The sequence below is a fragment of the Zalophus californianus genome, chromosome 6 (genome assembly GCF_009762305.2).
Source record: "Zalophus californianus isolate mZalCal1 chromosome 6, mZalCal1.pri.v2, whole genome shotgun sequence".
In the NCBI taxonomy this organism is placed as follows: Eukaryota; Metazoa; Chordata; class Mammalia; order Carnivora; family Otariidae; genus Zalophus; species Zalophus californianus.
Genome location: NC_045600.1, coordinates 92,076,395 through 92,099,340, shown reverse-complemented (window position 1 = coordinate 92,099,340; position 22,946 = coordinate 92,076,395). Strand labels below are relative to the sequence as shown.

Below are 22,946 nucleotides of genomic sequence, written 5' to 3'. Positions count from 1 at the left end.
TGTAAAATATGAGGTTCAAAAACTTCAGGAAGATTTCAGATGTTCTTTATCCTAAAATCTTTCATAATTATGTATCACAGGATATACCTGAAATGAAAAAGAGGCTATCTGTACCAACTTAAAGTCCTATAAATGACATAAGAAATATATGCCTTCTCTCTTCTGTGCGTATCTCTACACAATCAATCAAAATATTTTCAAACATACAACTGTTCAAAAACTAATAGCTACACTATAGTCACTAGGGAGTTACTGGCTATTTATTATTGAATGAGCCACCCAATACCAACCTATATGGTGTAAATCATATATTAAGCCATAAACAATACCCTATTTTCTCAATATGAAGATACACTACTGAAGGAATAACAGTTGTTGAGGAAAGAAGCACTGTCTACCACATTAAATGTAATCACTGATTTAAGTAAGCATATTTATTTCAATATTAAAACATAAAAAAGTACATCTCAGGATTGAGGAAATACATTAATACTATGACAGATGCCATGTACATGGACTCTAGATACTCCAAGTCATTTTCTTGTCACCCTTTCATACTGTAACATTTGTAAGACAGTTACTATGGGTCAGTACATTACAAGCCTCACCTCATCCAATCCTCACAACTCTATGAAGTATTATTACCCCCAAAAGAATATGAGGCCTGAAAAGGGTAACTGCACAAAGTCTATGGCGAGTACACAGTAGAGCCAACACTCACACCCAGTCAGAAGGAATTAGCTCACATTTTAATACCTATGCTGTCCAGTCTCTCCACACAGCCTACACGGAGGTCCCATTCCCTGACTTCCACCCTCACTGTTTTCCATTCTTCCCAACTCTTCAGTCCTCTCATTAGGAATTCTAATGTCAACTGTCCCCATCATTATCCACACGCTGTGTGTGCGTGCGTGTGTGTGTGCGTGTGTGTGTGTGTGTGTGTGTGTGTCTGCTGGGAATCATGGGAAAGCTGTTAAAAACTACCTATTTGCACAACCAATTAGTAGCAGCAGGAGAAAGAAAAAAGAATATAACCAGGGGCAAGAAAGAATTGAGAACAGCCCTAGGGAGCATTTAAAGAGATTAAGTCTTATCAGATTGCTGAGAACTCACTCGATCAGCTGTAGTACCACCCACACCCAAGTCACCAATATCAAGGTATGAGAAGATAAACAAATTCAAAGACCATCTCAAAAAAACCCTAATTCTATCTGTTATAAAAAATATCCTAACTATTTTGACACTCAGGAAACAGGGGAGAGAATATTTGGTGACTCAAAAGATGAAAAGGTTCCAGAAGACAGAGAATAATGACTATGATTATGGAATATGTTTGATATAAAAGAGTGACATATAGGCTAAGAACACAAGCTTTGACTCATAGAAACTTGGGTTTACATTCAGGATCCACCATTTACTAGCTGTATGACCTTGGACAAGTGACTTAACCTTTCTGAGCCTCAGTTTTCTCCTATCTCGCAAGATGAAGCACCTAACATAATACCTGATCTAATGTACTGAAATGTATTTTATTCAACAATATTCCTATAAAAAATAAGAAGGCGTCTCCATCAGAGAAAGCACCAAAGCTATTCTCAGAAATCTCTAGGGAGCTGAAGAGGCAATAGCACCAGAGTGAAGACATATAGGTTTAAATGCTATCTTAAAAAAAAAACACTTCTATTTATTAGCACACATAAAAAATGTCTGATAGCTACAGATATATGTCCCTCTACACGGCAATAAAATATTTCCCAAATACCAGGGGCGCCTGGGTGGCTCAGATGGTTGAGTGTCTACCTTCGGCTCAGGACCCTGGGATCGAGTGTCGCATCGGGCTCCCTGCTGGGCAGGAAGCCTGCTTCTCCCTCTGCCTCTGCCTCTCTCTCTCTCTCTCTCTCATGAATAAATAAATAAAACATTTAAAAAAATAAATAAAATAAAAAAATAAAATATTTCCCAAAGATCATAAACCTCAATAAAAATGAGTCCAAGGTCTCTGTTAAAATTTCTATAACTATGAATAACACATGTACAAGGTTATTCACTGCAACATTATTTACAAAAGCAAAAAATAAAAAATAACCCATATGTCCACCAATAGAGACCTGGTTGAAAAAACTATGGCCTATCCATCCATCCAATGAAAATGATGCAACTGTAGAAAAGTATGAAGATGTCTAAACAAGGCATAGAATAATCTATATAGCCATGCTATCTTTAGTATAAGAGAGAGGGTTTGAGTATAAAGGTGCATTTGCTTGTTTTACAAAAAGAAACAATGGAAAGATTAATCAGAAACTAATGAAAATAGTTACCTATGGGAGTAAGGAACAAACTGGGTAAGAGGGGCTAGAGATAAAAGCGAGACTTCTTTGATTATACCTTTTAATAAGGTCTTAACTTTTGAACAATGAAACACTTTTTATATTTTTTAAATTAAGTAGAAAATGAAAAAAATTATATGAAAGTCTAAGAAGCACAACATAGCAACAGCTGTACAAAATTAGAGCACCAACCATCTAATATTGACTACCTATTGTTTTCAAAAATTTCCCTGCCTTTAGGGATCTTAGAATTAGTTCGAGAGCTAAAACATTAATACATGAAAAGGCAACACCGTAAGATGACAGATGGTAAAAGCCACCCAAGTGATCACAGAAGAGTTAAAACTTGATTTGGAATACAGAGAGGGACAGACAGGATGCCAGAGGACATTCCCCTTGGAGGGAAGAATACAACAAATCTAGAAGAGTGGAGTGAGTTTCAATAAATAGAATACTGGGTGTACCTAGTCTCAGAATCTTTACCAAAATATCTCCTCCCCCCACCCCATCATCTGACAGAGGTGAATATAATTTGTGAAGAATGCTGGTCCTTGAAAACATTACACTATCAACTCCTCTGAATAAAGAACATGTTGTACTCCTCTATTACTCTCATGTGTTTCCTTCTTGGGTTCTGATACACAGCTGAACCTACATGAGTAAAAGATTTAAGTCCTTAATTTAAAGGATATTTCCTAATAGCCCTAAAGGTTGATTAAAGAGCCAAAACTTTTTAAAAGATACCTCTAATCCTCACAGCTAACATTTATGAAACTAAAAACAGTATATTTAATATTATTCAAGTCAATTTCAGTTTTTAATTCTATAAAGAAACATTTTTGATCATTAAACTGATGAGGTCAGACAGAATTTAAAATCGGCTTTATTGAGGTATAATTTACACACAAGAAAATTCACTCATTTTTTAAGTGTATGGCTTAATGAGTTTTGACAAATACAGATAGTCATCTATCACAAAAACAGGCAATTTTTAATCTCCAAATTTCCAAAATGCTATGGATCAGTAAGACTGATTTCACTTATAGGTTTGAGTTTTTCAAGTGTTCTCTTCTAAAGCTTTGGAAATTACAAGGCAGTGTTCTAAAAACACACTATATACCCACCATCATTGATTTTACATAGTTGCTGGAACTTTAAGGGCAACATTAAGTATAAAAATCTTACACACATACATACCTACTCTTTTTTCTAAAAGGTTTCCTTGTTGTGCCAACTTGATTGCATGTATGTAGCCAAAGGAAGCGTCATATCCAAGCATTTCACAATATATAAGTCTCACCATACATTCCTTCATCATTTTCTGCAAAGCAAAATATCCAGTAACTGCATAAATATAGAATACTTTGATTTTTTTTAAATTATGTTGCTTTCACAGGGAAATCCCTTAATCCTGGCATTGAAGAAAAAAACATACACATATAAATTCATAACCTGAAGTCAAACTTTATAAATAAAAGTTGCTCCAAAACTTAGCTTACCAACAGTATTGATTTTAGTAAAATTATTTTAACATTTTGTTAATGGCAACATTATAAAATAAATCAACTGTAGCTATTTCTTTTTTTTTTTAAGATTTATTTATTTATTTGAGAGACAGCGTGCATGTGCGCAAGCAAGGTGGGGGGCAGAGGGAGAGGGAGCAAGAGACTTTTGAGCAGGCTCCACACTCAGCATGGAGCCCAACGTCCGGCTCGATCTCAAGACCCCAAGATCATGACTGAACCAAAATCAAGAGTCGGACACTCAACTGACTGAGCCACCCAGGCGTCCCAACTATAGCTCTTTCTAGTTCTAGGTGTCCCTGTGTAAAGTCTGGTTATAAGATGAGACACATGGTCTTCAGACAAAATTTCACCCATGGTAATATGACTTGGCTTCTAGATTGGAGCACATCATTTTAATATACTTTGCCAAATGAAAACAACCATAAAATTCCCAAAAGTTGGTAATAATTTGTAAAGAAAATAATTTTTATATTTAAAAACCAAATTGCACCCAAACTTTCTTCAGATTTATTTTGCTGTACATAATATGCAATAGTTTGTTTTACAGGCATTCTTTTTAAATAACTCTCAGTTATCAGGAACTGAAGGGCATGATATCATTAATCATATTACTATTCCAATATTTAATTTTTTAACTGGGTCTTTCAATATTTACAACACAAGCTAATAAATTGTTTTAGGAGATTCTACAATTTGTTTTATTAGCATAATAATATTTGCATTTGCAATATTTATAGCAAATTTTAATCATAAATAAAAAATATAAATAAAATGTGTTTCAAAATAAGCCCAGAGCCTATTTTAATATCTAAAAATTAACTAGAGTTAGTATATTACACAAAATTCAGGTCACTTACATTTAAAGTAATAAAAGTTAATTCATTAGTATGTTAAGACTACTAAATACTGAAAAAAACAAGCTTAAAAGATACTGGAACTTCTTCTTCAAAGGCTTCCACATCTGTGGACCCTGGGTGACTTAGTCGGTTGGGCATCTGCCTTGGGCTCAGGTCATGGTCCCAGGGTCCTGGGATTGGGCCTCCCCACTCATGCTCTGTCATGCTTTCCCTCTCTCTCAAATAAATAAAAAGCTTCCACATCAATAAGGAGTGAAAGTATTCATCTAATCCATTAAGTATCATCCCTGGTTTTGTAACTTTTTTTTTAAGATTTTTTTAATTATTATTTATTTATTTGACAGAGAGAGAGCAGGGGGAGCAGGAGAGGGAGAAGCAGGCTCCCCGCTAAGCAGGGAGCCCGATGTAGGGCCCCAGGATCATGACCTGAACTGAAGGCAGCCGTTTAACCAACTGAGCCACCCAGGCATCCCGGTTTTGTAACTTTTTATCTCAGAGTCTTTCAAAGGTCATTATGAGCTCTATTTAATTAAAATTATATTGCCCCTCACCAGGAACTAAATCTTGGACTTCCAGCTTCCAGAACTATGATAAATAAATGTTTCAAAAAAAATTATATTGCATACATTATTATTCTCCTAGTTTTAGAGAAGTCCATTCCCCAAAGCAGAATTTTTTTTTACAATTTCTCTAACAAACTGTCATGCAACCTCTACCCAACCACCTCAGGGACAGACAATAAAGCATGCCCAGAGAGGCACCTGGGTGGCTCAGTTGGTTAAGCATCCGACTCTTGATTTTGGCTCAGGTCATGATCTCAGGGTCATGGGATGGAGCTCTGCATGGGACTCCAAGCTGAGCATGGAGCCTGCTTGAGATTCTCTCTCTCCTTCTCTCTCTGCCCCTGCCCTATCATGCTCTCTTGCTCTCTCTCTCTTAAAAAAAAAAAAGCATGCCCAGAGTTGGATGTCTATAATTATTACAAAATCTTCCTTCCAAACTCTGGCTCCCTAACTTCTACCTATTTATCTTATTTCTCCAGATGTGTCAATTATAAAAAATGGAAATCAAACAAAGTAAAAGGAGAGAAACCATTTCTGCTTAACATTTCTATCAAGTATCATGAATAAATACCACAATGATTTCATACATATACACACATATACATATCTAAACACACACACACACACATATATACCTATATACACATAAATATATCAGATTAACTATGCTTTGAGCTTCATTTGTCCAAATATTTCTATGATCATAAAAGGAAATATATACATTCTCTTAGACTTTAAAAATGTTCAAGTCAAAAAACGGGCAGAGGAGATGAACACACACTTCTCCAAAGAAGACATACAAATGGCTAACAGACACATGAAAAAATGTTCATCATCATTAGCCATCAGGGAAATTCAAATCAAAACCACACTGAGACACCAGTTAGAATGGCAAAAGTGGACAAGGCAAGAAACAGCAAATGTTGGAGAGGTTGTGGAGAAAGGGGAACCCTCTTACTCTGTTGGTGGGAATGCAAGTTGGTACAGCCACTTTGGAAAACAGTGTGGAGGTGCCTCAAAAAATTAAAAATAGAGCTACCCTATGACCCAGCAATTGCACTACCGGGTATTTACCCCAAAGACACAGATGTAGTGTAAAGAAGGGCCATATGCACCCCAATGTTCATAGCAGCAATGTCCGCAATAGCCAAACTGTGGAAAGAGCCGAGATGCCCTTCAACAGATGAATGGATGAAGAAGACATGGTCCATATATACAATGGAATATTACTCAGCCATCAGAAAGGATGAATACCCAACTTTTACATCAACATGGATGGGACTGGAGGAGATTATGCTAAGTGAAATAAGTCAAGCAGAGAAAGTCAATTATCATATGGTTTCACTTATTTGTGGTACATAAGGAATAGCATGGAGGACATTAGGAGAAGGAAGGGAAAAATGAAGGGGAGAAATCGGAAGGAGAGATAAACCATGAGAGACTATGGACTCTGAGAAACAAACTGAGGGTTTTAGAGGGGAGGGGGGTTAGGGGGATGGGTTAGCCCGGTAATGGGTATTAAGGAGGGCACATACTGCATGGGGCACTGGGTGTTGTACAAAAACAATGAATCATGGATTACTGCATCGAAAACTGGTGCTGTGGGGCGCCTGGGTGGCTCAGTTGGTTAAGCGATTGCCTTCAGCTCAGGTCATGATCCTGGACTCCCAGAATCAAGTCCCGCATCAGGCTCCCTGCTCAGCAGGGAGTCGGCTTCTCCCTCTGACCCCCCCCCCCCCGCCATGTGCTCTCTCTCTCTCTCTCATTCTCTCTTTAAAAAAAAAAAAACAAAAAGAAAACTGGTGCTGTATTGTATGGTGACTAACATAATAAAATAAAATAATAAAATAATAATAAAAATAACCCCCCAAAGAAGAAATGTTATTCATGTACACTATTGTGTTCATGCAAAATGATCACCCCAATATTTTTATTAGAAGAGGGAGAATACTTCCACAGTGACTTACACATAGAAGGCACTCACTAAATATTTGCTGAATAATGTTGCTTGGCAAAATCTCATTATATGAAGCCACATGAAAATTAAAAGAAAAAACTTAGGTCTTAATCTAACTATGTGGGGACAGTGGCCTGCATATAGCAGCTATTCACTAAATAGCTGCTAAAAGAATGCTGTTTGAGAAATCAAGTTACATGGAACTCAAGTTCTAAAATAACTGGAACTTGATTTAGCTGTTGTGCAATACACTTTTTTACGGCAAGAAAACCATTTTTCTACCTTGTTCACCTATATTCCAAGATGATGTAGAATAGTAAAATGAGAGATCTATAATATACCAATTCAGGACTGAAAATATTACCTTAAATGATGTATCATAACCTTTTCCCAGTGCACAACATTAAAACAGTAAGTTCAGCACTGGGGTCCCATGAGTATTGCCACATTTATGTAATTATCATCACGCTGGCAGTGAATTGACATCACTCAAGCACGTCTTGCTATGGTGCAGCCAGTCAATAATAAAAAACTTAAGCTGATGTCTGACTTGCTACCATCCATAACTGATTGTGACTATGATAAACTAGATTTTAGCAACTGATCAATTAGATGCCACTACAGACTCCACAGTGGACCAGATTTCAAATATAAAATGTACTGGCACTGACTATGCAAACTTACCAGTGTTGTTGCAGGAGCAGAAACAGTTGCTTTCAGATTACTCAGTTCCTGCTGGATTAGTTTCTCTTCCTCCTAAAAAAGTGAAAGTATTTAAATGGACAAATAATGATCTTTTCAAACTGTAACAATATTTCTTAATAAGAAAAATATAATTCATAATACTTTAAACAAAAAAAAATAAACGTTATTTTAAAGGACAATTCTAAAAATTACGTGCTTAAGATTAGCCTAAAGGCATTTCTCCAAACCCTCCCAATCATTCCTGGAAAGAATAATCCACCATTCCTCTTTCCTTCACTTAATTACTGTCCCCTCAAGGACAGTTTAGCAGAAAATATTTTTTGTTTTGTTTTGCTTTGCTTTGTTCTGAATTAAAGGTGGAGAGAAAGAAGACATTTTTCATGTACTGGTCCAGAATAAGGTTCTCACACCTTCCCTTTAAGAGTAAAAAGTCCTAGGGCACCTGGCTGGCTCAGTCAGTGGAGCATGCAACTCTTCATCTTGGGGTTCTGAGCTTGAGCCCCACATTGGGTGTAGAGGTAACTTAAAAAGATCTTAAGAAATAAATAAAAGTAAAAAGTCTTCATAGAAAAGAGAAACAGGGTAAGAAGGAAGAAACAGAAATCAGTCTTTTTCCCTTAAGCTACACTCTTCCCTCTTCTTTCCTCCTTATTCCTCAGATCCTTTTCCTCACTTCCCATCTCTCTCTCATACACACAACAAATACACCAATGTGATTACTTCTACTGCCTGCACTGTATTTCATCTCCTTCGCACACTTGAATACTGGCCCCATTTTTGGCTAACAGAATGCTATCTTTAAATTACACACTGAATCAGCAGATGTCCATTAGGTAGCTTACTCAAGAACTACTCGTGAGATTCTGCCACATTTAGATATCTTATGTACAGTTTCAAATGCAATTTAAGACCAAAAATAATTTTTAAAAATATTTCACTCAGAATCTCACAGAAATTAGTAAAGGACAAAATGTTAAGACAAACAGTATTATGTCCATAAATAATGATTTCTGAATGTGAAGCAGAAATACAGCATCCAGCAGAGCATCATCTTATTTCAGCTTAAAAAGAATGTTTTAAACCCCAAGGGCATTTTGAAGAAAATTCTTCTCTCTGTCATTCCTTCTCTCTTATATGTCATTGTATATTGGGCACTTATATGTCATTGTATATTGTTTATACCCGTCTTAAGCCCAAGATGAAGGACCAATTCCTTGGGGAAAAGAAAATTTGTTTTACTCTTTTTCCTCAGTGTCTAACACATAACCTCTTTCATAAATTAACTTTTGAGCAAATTACGACATAACAAAGTATCTTACACAATCCGTTCAACTATCAAAGTTTGTGGAAACTTAATACTTTCTAATTTTGTCATTTTCAAAGCCCATCTGAGGCTGAGATAACAAATTTTACATTTTGGGAGAATTAACGCTTTTTCTTTGCCCACCCGGTTGGTCTAACGTAAGAACCTCAAGCTCCCCAAAGATGTTGAACAATAGGTTCAGAGGACGGGGTGTGTTCCGATGTGTGAAAGAACTGGAGAGAAAGAACCTGTAAAGAAACTTTGTAGAAGGTAAACAATGCTGACACTCCCACAGCACTCGGTATTTTCCCTCGCTTGATGGCTCATCTAATCCTCGAAACAACCTATGGAATACGTACTGGTACTTTTCCACTTCAACGTTCAGGAAACACACGGAGGCTCAAAGATTAAAGAGACCGGCCCCAGATAATAATGACTCAGTGTCACGGCCAACTGTGGAAACTCGGCCTCCCGGCTGTCGGTCCGAGAAGAAAAGTGACGCTTCCAGACAGACGCAGGGACGGACTGACACACACGCAGTTCGTAAGCCCCGCCGGAGGGCCGGCCCCAGAGGCTCGCCGCCGGACTCGGGCCTCGCAGCGCGGGGGCCTCCCCCCCGGCGCCCCGACCTCCCCGCCCGGCGAGCACTTACGTGCTTGGAGGTTAGCGCGGTGATGCCGCGGACGAGGCCGCCCAGCCGCGAGGAGAAAGACGCCTTGACGCCCGCGGGCCCGCCAACCGACTGGTTCTGCAAAAAGAGTCCCGGCAGCGCCGTCAGCGTCTTCTCCACTATGTCGCTCATCGCCGCCGCCGCCACCGCCCTCGATCCGGTCGCCGCCCGGCTTCATGCCCGGCCCCTGCCCAGCCGCCGGCCCGGCCTCCGTAGACACTTCCTGTTTGTTTGAAGAAGAAATCTTTATTCGCGTCCAGCGTGGACAAGGACAGTGTCGTTCTCAAGAGAGGCCGCCGGAGGGCGCGAGAGTCCGCGCGGCGAAGGGCGGCTAGCTCGCCTGGCGCGCGGTGGTGACCTCTTAGGGAGGAAGAGAAGGACCGCACCGTCCGGGTTCGATGGCAACCCTGGCATATCACGCCGGGTCCCTCTTAAGGTAGCCGCTGGGGCCGGTCCCTCTCACGCTTCGCCCTCCAAGGTCTCCCTTTCCCTTTAGCCGCCTCCGCGCCGCGCGAGACCGCATCGGGAGGCGCACATTGCTGGCCCCCATTCGGCCTCCACTCCCAGGCTGCGGGACTGCGGGCAATCCGCCCCCACCAACCCCCACCCGCACCCCGAGGGGCGGGACGGCGCGGGCCCCCAGCGCCACGCGCCTCGGGCCCTGAGGGAGCTGGTTCCACCGGCGGTGTCGAATGACAGCGCGGCTGTCCTGCGGCTTCCTCACCCCGGGGTGTCGCGGTCGCTGCCGCTTCCTAACCACCGCTCTTCTCCGGGGATTTGGAGACGCAGTCGGGAAGGGGAAGGAAGTGGTCGCGAGGCCACCCCCCCCCCCCCGGCCGACTGCCCGGCAGACGAGGACAGGTGTCCCTGCCCTTCCCGCTCCCAGCGCTCCGTTCTTTGTCATTTCAGAGCTGATCACGGCGGCCACTACAGAAATACCTTATCCCCCTGTGGAGGGGATAGTTTATCTATTGCTGTTACCCCAGCTTCTACCTAGAACAGAATCTAGTACAGTGGTTCTCAAAATGCGGTCTGGTGACCTCTGAGGGTCTCTGGGTCCCTTCCAGGGGATCCACGAAGTCAAAGCTACATGCCTAATACTACTTAAATGTTGTTTGCTGTTTTCGCTCTCATCCTTTAAGGAGTATACAGAGAAGTTTTCAAGAGGATAGTTGACTTAAGAGCTTTGTTGGCTGGTGAAATGTGTGCTTGAGTACTCCTCTGTTTTCTGGAACCCTTCTAAGGCTTAGGGTATAAACGTGCGCTCTCAGAGATTAACTGTTTCTCCTTAGTACTTCTAGTGTGTTCTTAAAAGCTATCTTCCCTTATACCTAATCTCTGTAACCCCGTCAATCATCCAATAAATGGCTTTTAGAAATCCCTAAACTGTCCTTACACCTATGAAGAAACGCAAGAAAAAAGTTCGTTTTGTCGACTTGCTTTCCAAGAATAGTTTTTAATTTATTGAAAAAGTTTCTAGATGTTTAAATTTTACTTAAAACTGTTATTCTTTTAGAATTTAATATTTTATTCAAAATAAAATTTTGTCTCTACCCTTTTTAACTTTAGGTTCTTTCGTTGGCTTACAAAAAGGAGATTAGAAGACTTGCTTTCTCAATCTTCCCACATCTAAAGATGCTGAAAAATGTGACATTGACCTCAATATCAGAGGATTCTCTGACTCAGATAAAGGGAAGTTTCTGGGCAAAACTGTAAGTAAGAAAGGAAAGGGAATTAAATGTTTTAAACACGGTAGGCTCTTTAAAAGTCAGAGCGTTTTTGTTACCACTTTTCAAACTAGAAATGAAAAACCCACTGAAGCATCGTACAGGTTAAATTATTGTGTTGCACTGGCTGCAAAAGGGCAAATGATAACTGAGAGACTAATAAAGCCTGTACGTTACTCAGGAAATGCCTCCTGGATGAAAAATCCGTCAAAGAAATCATGGCCAAGCTACTTTCCATAGATGCAATAGCTCAACAAATTAGAAATTTAGTTACGGGGCGCCTGGGTGGTTCAGTCGGTTAAACGTCTGCCTTCGGCTCAGATCATGATCCCAGGGTCCTGGGATCGAGCCCTGCATCAGGCTCCCTGCTCCGTGGAAAGCCTGCTTCTCCCTCTCCCACTCCCCCTGCTTGTGTTCCCTCTCTTGCTGTCAAATAAATAAATAAAATCTTAAAAAAAAAAAAAGAAAGAAATTTAGTTGCAAATGTAAAGACTGTGATAACATCTCATCTGCAAAATTATATTTCCTTGAAGATGGACAAAAAAATTATATAAACATAGATGTGATGTAAGCTAGGCTTGTTGCTTTGCTTGTGTCTATCCAGTGTCAGCACTAATACTTGAAGATCTTTTATAAAATGCTTGGCAATAAACACAAGTAGTGCTGAAATAGAGCACTGACCAATTTTTTAAAGTAAGTTTATCCTGGAACAACTGTGCTGATATTTGCACTAATGGTATGAAAGCAAAATTGGGCAAAACTGCTGGCACCTTGGCACAAATCAAGGCAGAGGCTGCAAATTGTACTCTTCACCACCATACACTCCCATTGGGGGAGGGGGAAAGCCAGTTTACCTTAGAATATCTTTAATAAAGCAATAAGAATTCTTAATTTTGTTAAATCTCAACCTCTCAGTACATTCCTTTTATTTTTTTTTTAAGATTGTATTTATTTATTTGACAGAGAGAGAGCAAGAGAGGGAACAAAGGCAGTGGGAGAGGGAGAAGCAGGCTCTCCGCGGAGCAGGGAGCCCGATGTGGGGGGCTTGATCCCGGGACCCAGGGATCATGACCTGAGCTGAAGGCAGATGCCCAACGACTGAGCCACCCAGGCATCCCAGTACATTCCTTTTAAATACAGTGTGTGACAAAACGGGAAGTACACATCAAGCAGTTCTGATGCACAACCAGGGTTCCTCAAGGAAAAGCACTTGTGAACTTGTTTGACTTGAAAGCTGAACCAGGCACTTTTCTTCATTTATTAACAAACAGTAGCTTTCTTGAAAATGAACAGCAAGTCTATCACTTGAAGGAAAATAACTGAATTTGTTGCCACTGATAAAATTTAAGCTTCCATATGAAAATTACAGTTTTGAAGAATGTGTTTCTACCACCAGGAGTTTGATAATTTCCCAATATGTGAGAACTGTTTTGTTAAGATTGGAGGTGGTATTAATGAATGTTATTTTTTGAACATATATAATTAAATGTGTCTGCATTTGGAAGATCTGTATAACTCAGTGAACCAGTATCTTCCAAATGATCAGTGCATGATATTATAAAATTATGAATGGATGAAAGATCCATTTAAAGTGCCTAAAGCCCAATGATTTTAATGTAACCCATGAGAAAAATTCACTGATATGTTTTCAAATTCCACATTGCAACAAACCTTTAAGAGACTATTTCTTGTTGAATTTTGGTGTTGTACTAAAGAAGAATATCCACAATTATTTGAAAAGGCTATAAAAATACTCTCTTTTTCCCCAAACTGCGTATCTGTGTGAGACCAGATTTTCTTCATAAACATCAAACAAAATAACCTGTTGTCGGCTGATAATGGCTCCCAAGGGTATGTCCACATCCTAGTCTTGAAACCGGTGAATAGTGAATCTTGTGCTGGTGGGACTGGGTTAAGGATCTTGAGATAAAGAGATTATCCTGGATTATTCCAGTGAAGCCTACATGCCATCATAAATGTCCTTATAAAAAAGAAGCATGAGGAGATTAGCCAGCACACACAAAAGAGCAGTTGATGCAGAGATAGGGGAAGAGCCTGGCTTCATTCCTTCCAAATGAAGGAATGTTAGCAGCCACCAGATTTTGGAAGGGGCAAGGAGAGAAGTTCCCTCTGGAGCCTCTGGAGGGAGCACTTCCCTGCCACACCTTGATTGTGGCCCAGTGAAACTGATGTAGGACTTCTGGCCCCAGAACTGCAAAAGAACATATTTCTGTTGTTTTGAGCAGTCAAGTTTGTGGTAATTTGTTACAGCAACCCCAGGAAACTAATACAAACCCCAAAGCAACAGATTAAATAAAGAACCAGGCATGAGAATCCAGCTGTTTTATGTTAAGCCTGACAGCAAAGAGATTTGCAAAATTGTGAAACAGTGCCATTCCTCTCCCTAATTTTTTTGTTTTGAATATATAGCTGTTTTTCATTTTTTAATGTTATTAACATATAATGGGTCTATTTTTTGCTATTTTAAAATTAATAGTTCAAACTTTTCTCAGTTTTATTTTTTAATTTAGTAAATATATATAGATATAACCCATATAAACAAAAGCTTTTGGAGTTCCCTGATAACTTTCAAACATGCAGAGGGGGTCCTAAGACCAAAAAGTTTGAAAACTATCTAGTACATGGTAGGTACTCAATTATTTATTGAAGTAATTATATGTATTATTCAGTCATGTCAATTGATAACATGAGTACAAGCCAATGAACAGAAAAGGAGTTTAGGGGTAAAATGAATGGTTGCAAGAGAAGAAGACAGAAGAGTTCTTAGAAAGAGAGAAATTTGGGAAAAAGACAAAATTATCTCCAACTGACCTGATTATGAAGGAGAAGTTGCTGGAACAACTTCCAGAGCTTTCTACCCAGTGTGTGATCCAGGCACAAAGATTGTTGAAGCCCCACCAATTTCTACCATTCCTCCTCTAGGTTCCATCTTGCAAAGCTAGAAGTTCATAATAGAGGTAAGAAACAAATGTCAAAAGCCAGAAGTGAAATGCCTGGTAGGAAAAGCTACAGAACTATATAGCAAGACTTGCTAAGATTTATAATTATAGGATGTGGAAATTGGAAGAAATTTGGATGTCATCCACGCATCCAATCACCTAATATTGCAGAAAAGGATACTGATACATAGGCTGTGGAAGCCACTTGACCAAGGTCACACAACCTTAGGGGCAGAACTGAAATTGTAGTCCTAGCTCTAGACTTTGAGCTTGGAGCATTTTCCCCTTATTTTTATGGATTGACAATGAAGAGGTTGCCTGTGGCTTCCTGTTCGGAGACTCTGGCTCCAAGTCCTGCCATGAAATGAAAGGGATATGGATGTTCTCTTTGAAGCTTGTAATTTTAGACTGCCCATTTTTTCTCTAAATATGGGCTCTTTGTTCTCCTTTTCCCATCTCCACCTTTATCCCAGGTAATTTCACTCAGAATGACAGGGATTGAACCTATTAAACCCTCTAGAAGTGGATTTCCTCTCTTCTTCCAGTCAGGGAGGAAGGCGGCTCTCATTGAGGTGAAAATAGGGCAGAGAAATGTCTCAGTACATTTTAAGAAGGTATGGTGGTCCTAAGACTGCAGTGGGGCAAACTAGTTTATTCCTCACATGAATATCAGCAGCCCCACCACTTTCCAAGCAGGACTGTGTCACTTGGAAATACATACAGATGTGTGAAAAGGTAATGTTTTTCTTCTGCATTTCCTCAGCTTCCTTTTTAAAAACTTTTGTTTTGAATAGATGTTAAATTCCCTTCACTCAAAACTCAAAATGTACAAAAGGTACCGAGAAAAATCTTCCTCTCTTCCCATCTCCCAGCTGCCCACTTCCCTTCCCTAGAAACAACGGCTACAATCTATTTCTTCAGAAATATATTATACATACATGTTAGCTTTCACTCCAAAAGTCTTAGATTCTACCGCGTGACCACAGAATTCAGCCCACTTCTTCTCAAGATGTATCTCCAGGGAATCATTCTTTCATAGAACATTTTCCCAAAAATTTTTGCCTTCACTTAATGGGACTATTAAAGACAAACAACAGTTGTTCATGCTCACTTACTGCAAGGTTGTCATGCTGTCTAGGGAATGTGTCTGGCAACCACGTGAAAGGGGAGTTCCAAGGACATGCAAATGTCCATGGCTCCAGATCTCCCCTGTGTCCTCAGCCAGACTCTCCCCTAGGCTCCAGGGGAGTCTAGTCTATGCTATTCCTATTCCTAAGTTCCTCAACTTCTAAACTCCAGTTAGCTTTCTTCATCCCTTTGCTCTTGAGTTTAGCATCTGGTCATGTTTTCCCTGCAAAGCTCTTGTCAGCTCTCACCAATTATTCTGATTTCCTACTCCAGCTAATTTGCTTCCATTTACCCCTAATAACATGGTTAATACACCTCCAATTGCTCCGTTTTCCTTGCCACTGTCTCTGTCCTGGATTATTGTGAAAATATTCTAATTAGTCACCCACTATCACCAATTTCTTCTCTTTTCAGCCAACCCTTCAGAGAGAGCTTTCTATCTCAGAAATCTGATCATGTTATTCTCAGTTCAAAATAGTCAGGTGGATAAATGCAAACTCCTTACCAGGGGACATAGGCCTTGGTAGCTTTCCCATTGCCTGCCTCTCTGGCATTCTCTCCTACTAGGCTTAGGTTAGCATTTTTTTGTTTTAGCAATATCAAGCTGCCATCAGTTCTCTAAGTATGCCACGCTTTTAATTTTCATGTTTTTGCACATGCTGACTGCTTGGTATATTCTTCTACTCTTAACTAGAAAATTTCTATTTATCCTTTAAAACACTACTCAGGCAGTCACTTCCCCTATGAAGCCTTCCCTGCCCCATGTTTGTACCTTATACAACCCCTACTAAAATTGAATTGAAATGATCTATTTATATGTCTCTCTCCCCAGTTAGAACCAAACCCTCAGAGATAGGAGCATGTTTTTCTTATTCTCAATTCTAGTACAGAATATGTATTTATTGTCATGGGAAAATATTCATGATCCATTGATGTAAGTGAAGAAAACAGGTTATAAAACATATGTATGTATGGAGGTGCCTGGATAGCTCAGTTGGTTAAACATCGGACTCTTGATTTCAGCTCAGGTCATGATCTCAGAGTCGTGAGATTGAGCCCTGTGTGGAGCCTGCTTGGGATTCTCTCTCTCCCTCGCCCTCTGTGCTTCCCCCGATTTCTCTCTTAAAAAAAAAAAAAATGTATGTATGGTTTGAGTCTATCTTTGACAAAATACATGTCAATCTCACACTTACCACAATTTGTAAGTATAGAATTATTTGCTGGATTTATTTAATGTCTTTCTCCCCACTAGACTAAATGCAACTTGAAGGCAGGGATTAAGTGTTTACCACCATTTTCCTAGCACCTGGCACAATTCCTGACACTTAATAAGTATTCATTTTACATTTCTTAAAGGGTGTATATAGAAAAATATTTGGACATATAAATACCCAAGTGTTAAAGGTGGTTACCTAGGATAGTGGAATTATGATTACTCTGTATATTTTTCTTTATGCTTTTTGGTATTTATTGAATTTTTAAAAATGATTATATATTACTTTTATAATCATAAGGAAAATTAAAACCTTTTTAGGAAGGAAGCAAGGAACTAGGAACTCAGAGGTCCGTCCAGGTCCCAACTCTACCTTCTCTGTCAAGGTAGATTAAATGCGTTTGCCTCAGAAATGGGATTTGTGGGAGCTGAGAGTGTCAGGGATTAAAGCAGAATCAGAGAAAGAATTATGAGAAAAAAGACACACTAGGAGAACATCTGGTTATTAGTTCCCCACTACTGGCAATAATCTATGGGAATATAAAGTACCCATTGATGACCATCTCCATTAAAACTAATCCCTAAATTTGTCCTAAAGTCTAAGCGGTTCATTTGTCCTAACATTTACCAGTGTTTCTTAACTTGTTAAAAGAAATTCATTGTAAAAGGTATTCTGTGGCTAAATTAACTGGAAAATGCTTCATACTATTATTCTACTCACAGCCCTGCTCTTAGAGATGTGCAATGTATCTTGGCATATTCATGACCCTGTGAAGTCCTATAATAAAGAACCCCATTTAATTTTGTTTAACTCAACATTTCCCAAATATTTGCAACCTATGAAACAGATTTTTTACCAACCAACAAGCTAGTATCTCATAAATACCTGCTTGATAAACAGAGTTTTATCTAACATAAAAATGGATTTCAGGGCAAGACTTCTCACATTGATGAAGAAAGGAGATAAGCAAATCCTCTCTATGGAAAACAAGTATAAAGCAAAATTATCAAAAATATCCATTTCAGTGCTCTAGAAATCAATCAGATACAAATTGAGAAGTGTCAATTCTTTAAAAATTCTACACATCAGGTAAAAATGGATTCTGTGTCATTTGTCCCAGAGGCTACTCCTCCATGCCCCACTGCCCTATAAGTTTGATTGGTGGTATAATCTATCAAGGTGGAGCAAGTAATGAAAACCTCTTTTAATTTGGAGACAAATGTGAAAAATCAGTGGCATCTGCTGGCCTGAGGTTGCGGTCCTGATTGGGGTAAGCAATGGATCAAGGATTAGCCAGTAATATAAAAGAGAGATCAGGAAATAGATAGTCATAGATAGTGGCTCTCCATCCATCACTGGCCAACCAGAGGCTGCATGTACACAGAGGAAACATAACAGGTCCTGTTGGAAAGTAAAAGTTAAGCAGATGTGAGAACTGCCTAAAATGTGAAAGTTCTTTCCAAACCACACATATATCTAATAGCAGAGAATGCAAGTCGTACCAGCTCTGTGTGTTTGAGCACAACCTCTGATGAATCCTGGACTAACCACTAAGCTATGCAGGTACAGGATGACCGCTAAAAAGCCAGAGACATCAGTAAGCACACAATGTGAGGGAGACAGCCACAGGTTTAGTCCAGGCAAGTTTAAAAAAAACAAACAAGCAAAGGGGAAAACAGCAACAACTATCACTGGGGCTAGAAATCAGAAACCAGATTTGCTACAGAATTTTATCTAAAATGTCCAGCTTTCCTGGAGGCATCACAATTTTGGACTTCAAGTTATATTATAAAGCTGTAGTGATCAAAACAGTTTGGTACTAGCACAAAAATAGGCACACAGATCAATGGAACAGAATAGAAAACCTAGAAATGAACCTACAACTACATGGTAATTAATCTTCAACAAAACAGGAAAGAATATGCAATGGGGAGAAAGTCTCCTCAACAAATGGTGTTGGGAAAACTGGACAGCAACATGCAAAATAATGAAGTTGGACCACTTTCTTACACCATACACAAAAAATAAATTCAAGGGACGCCTGAGTGGCTCAGTCGTTAAGCATCTGCCTTCGGCTCAGGTCATGGTCCCAGGGTCCTGGGATCGAGCCCCACATTGGGCTCTCTGCTCAGCGGGAAGCCTGCTTCTCCTCTCCCACTCCCCCTGCTTGTGTTCCCTCTCTCTCTGTGTCTCTCTGTCAAATAAATAAATAAATAAATAAATAAATAAAATCTTTAAAAAAAATAAATTCAAAATGGATTAAAGACCTAAATGTGAGACATGAAACCATTAAAATCCTAGAGAGAACACAGGCAGTAATCTCTTTGATATCTGCCATAGCAACTTCTTACTAGATATCTCTCCTGAGGCAAGGGAAACAAAAGCAAAAAATAAACTATTGGGACTTCATCAAAATAAAAACTTCTGCACAATGAAGGAAATAATCAATAAAACTAAAAGGCAACCTTTGAAATAGAAGATATTTGCAAATGACATATGTGATAAAGGGTTAATATCCAAAATATATAAAGAACTTATAAAACTCAACACACAAAAAATGAATAATCCCATTAAAAAATGGGCTGAAGACATGAATAGACATTTTTACAAAGAAGACATACAGATGTCCAACAGACACATGAAAAGATGCTCAACATCACTAATCATCAGGGAAATAGAAATCAAAACTACAATGAGATATCACCACACACCTGTCGGAATGGCTAAAATCAACAACACAAGAAACAACAGGTCTCTTTTCCAGCTGGAACCGTGGAGGGTGGAGAAGAGAGGGAAAAGAACGTTCCTGCTGTCCCAGAAACCCTTAAGAAAGAAGTTTGCCCAAAAGAAATGCAAGGAGGAAGCTTATCTATGAAAAAGCTAAGCATTACCACAAGGAATATAGGTAGATATACAGAACTGAGATTTGAATGGTGAGGGGTGAGGATGGCAAAAAAAAGCTGGCAACTTCTACATACCTGCAGAAACCAAATTGGCATTTGTTATCAGGATCAGAGGTATCAGTGGTCTGAGCCCAAAGGTTTGAAAGATGTTGCAGCTTCTTCACCTTCGCCAGATCTTCAATGGCACCTTTGTTAAGCTCAGCAAGGCTTCAGTTAACGTGCTAAGGATTGTGGAACCATATATAGCATGGGGGTACCCAAACCTGAAGTCAGTGAATGAATTGATCTGCAAGTGTGGTTATGGCAAAATCAACACGAAGTGAATTGCCCTGACAGATAACACATTGATTGGTAAATATGGCATCATCTGCATGGAGGATCTGATTCATGAGATCTATTGTGTTGGAAAATGTTTCAAAGAAGCAAACAACTTTTTATGGCCCTTCAAATTATCTTCTCCATGAGGGGAAATGAAGAAAAAGACCACCCATTTTGTAGAAGGTGGAGATGCTGGTGACAGGGAAGACCAGATCAATAGGCTTATTAGAAGGATGAGCTAAGGTATCTACCATGATTATTTTTGTACTCTGGTCAGTTAATAAATAACTACTTTCAAATGGGAAAAAAAGAAAAAGAAACAACAGGTGTTGGTGCGGATGTGAAGAAAGGGGAACTCTCCTGCACTGTTGGTGGGAATGCAAACTGGTGCAGCCACTCTGAAAACAGTATGGAGGTTCTTCAAAAAGTTAAAAATAGAACTACCCTATGACCCAGCAATTGCACCATTAGGTATTTAGCGAAAGAAAACAAAAATACTACTACGAAGGGATACATGCACCTCTGTGTTTATAGCAGCACAACTACAATAGCCCAAATATGGAAACAGCCTAAGTGTCCATCAACTGATGAATTGATAAAGAAGATGTGGTATTTATATACAATGGGATATTACTCAGCCATAAAAAAGAGTGAAATCTTGCCATTTGCAGTGACATGGATAGAACTAGTGAGTATAATGCTAAGCAAAATAAGTCAGAAAAAGACAAATGCATATGATTTCACTCATATGGGTAATTTAAGAAACAAAACAAATGAGCATGGGGGGAGAAAGGGGAGAGAGACAAACCAAGAAACTGACTCTAAACTATAGAGAACAAACTGATGGTTACCAGAGGGGAGTGGGGTGGGGGGATGGGTGACATAGGTGATGGCAATTAAGGAGTGCACTTGTTGTGATGAGCAGCAGGTGATGTATGGAAGTGGTGAATCAGTAAATTGTATACCTGAAGCTAATACTACACTGTATATTAACTAACTGGAATTTAAATACAAACTTTAAAAAATAATAAAAAAATAGAATGTCCAGCTTTCAACAACAAAATTATGAGAAGCAGGAAAATATGATGTATACTCAGGGAAAAAAGCAGTTGATAGAAACTGTCTCTGAGTGGGCTCACATGTTGGATTTAGCAGACAAAGATTTCAAAGCAGTTATTATAAATACATTCAAAGAACTCAAGGATATCATGTTTAAATAATTAAAAGAATATATGAGAGCAATGACTTAACAAATAGATAACTCAATAAAGAGATGTAATCTATTTTTAAAAAGAGAACCAAATGTAAATTCTGAAGTTGAAAAGTATAATAGTTGAAAATTTACTTGGGTTCAACAACAAATTTGAGATGGCAGAAGAGTAATCAATGAACTTGAAGGTAGATTAAAAGAAATTATTCAATCTTTAAAACTGAGAGAAAAAAGAATGAAGAAAAAGAAACAGCCTCAGCGACCTGTGAGATACCATCAAGTATATCAACATAAAGGTAATGGGAGTCCCAGAAGAAGAGAGAGAAAAGGGGGTAGGGTAGTTAGAATAAATACTTAAAGAAATAATGGCTGAAGATTTCTCCCATTTGATAAAAAATACAAAGAGAAAAACATTCAAAACAACAAATGAAAAACAATTCTCATTTAAAAGGGAAAACCAATTCAATGAATAGCTGACTTCTCATCAGAAACAATGGCAGCCAGAAGACAGTGGTATAATATTTTCAGAACTGAAAAATCAAGAATTATATATTTAGCAAAACTGGTCTTTAAAAATCAAAATGAAGGTCTTCATTTCCTTATGAAGACTCCTGTGTTATGTAAAACTTATATTAAATAGATCTGTATTCTTTTTACTGTTTAAAAAAAAAGAAAGTGAAATAAAGACATTTCAAGATAATCAAAGAATTTGTTGTTAGTAGACTTGCCTTAGAAGAAATATTAAAGAAATTTCTTCAGGGGTGCCTGGCTGGCTCAGTTAGTAGAGCATATGACTCTTGATCTTGGGGTTGTGAGTTCAAGCCCCACACTGGGTATAAAGTTTACTTAAAAAAAGAGTGGGGGTAGAAATTTCTTCAAACTAATAGGAGATGACACCAGACATTAATTCAAACTATACAAAGAAATGAAGAACACAGGAAATGGTAATTATAAGAGTAAATATAAAACACTATAATATTTCTCTCTTTTTTTGGTAAGAACCTCTTTAAAAAACAAAAGATTGTATAAAGTAAATCATAACACTGTATTGATGGGTTTAGAACATGTACAGATGTAGTATGTATGATAATAACATGAAGGAGCAATAGTGGAACTACATTGGAGCAAAATTTCTATATTTTACTGGATTAGTATTATTCCAGTTATTATTAATCTGAAGCAGATTGTGATACATTAAGATGCATACTGTAGTTCCCAGAGTAACCACTTAAAAAATAACTCAAAAAAATATAGTAAGAAATTAACATAGGAATTAAAATAAGATAAAAAATATTTATTAAACATAAAAGACAATAAAAGAGGAACAGAAGAACCAAAAAAGAAAAAGATGGGATATATAGAGAACAAAGAGCAAAATGCCAGACGTGAATCCAACATATTCTTAATTATATTATAAATCTGAATGAGCTATTTCCTTCATTTTGTTAATGTGATATATTGCACTGATTGAGTTTTGTGTGTTGAATCATCCTTACATTCCAGAAATAAATCCCACTTGGTCATGGTGTATAATCCTTTTAATGTGCTATTGTATTCTGTTTGATAGTATTTTGTCAA

The 22,946-nt window shown here is 38.5% G+C and overlaps 2 protein-coding genes across 6 annotated transcripts in view; one reads left to right on the top strand and one right to left on the bottom strand.

Annotated features, from left to right (window-relative positions):
- The window catches only part of AP4E1 (adaptor related protein complex 4 subunit epsilon 1), a 119,859-nt gene that overhangs the window by 42,479 nt on the left and 54,434 nt on the right, over window positions 1–22,946 (bottom strand). For 3 of the 5 annotated variants that reach the window (XM_027570762.2, XM_027570764.2, XM_027570766.2), the window contains exons 1-4: window positions 13,458–13,521; window positions 9,891–10,131; window positions 7,915–7,986; window positions 3,525–3,648 (exon numbers count right to left, since the gene is read on the bottom strand). In XM_027570762.2, coding sequence (XP_027426563.1) covers window positions 3,525–3,648; window positions 7,915–7,986; window positions 9,891–10,040 — 346 coding nt within the window. In that variant the 5' untranslated portion in view covers window positions 10,041–10,131; window positions 13,458–13,521. Of the gene's footprint in view, window positions 1–3,524; window positions 3,649–7,914; window positions 7,987–9,597; window positions 9,870–9,890; window positions 10,132–13,457; window positions 13,522–22,946 lie in introns of those variants that run through there. The other 2 variants (XM_027570763.2, XM_027570765.2) reach the window with 2 other exon arrangements.
- The window catches only part of SPPL2A (signal peptide peptidase like 2A), a 155,977-nt gene continuing 143,222 nt past the window's right edge, over window positions 10,192–22,946 (top strand). Inside the window, exons 1-2 of the mRNA XM_027570769.2 lie at window positions 10,192–10,344; window positions 11,478–11,620. The gene's annotated coding sequence lies outside the window, so the exon portion shown is untranslated. The remainder of the gene's footprint in view (window positions 10,345–11,477; window positions 11,621–22,946) is intronic.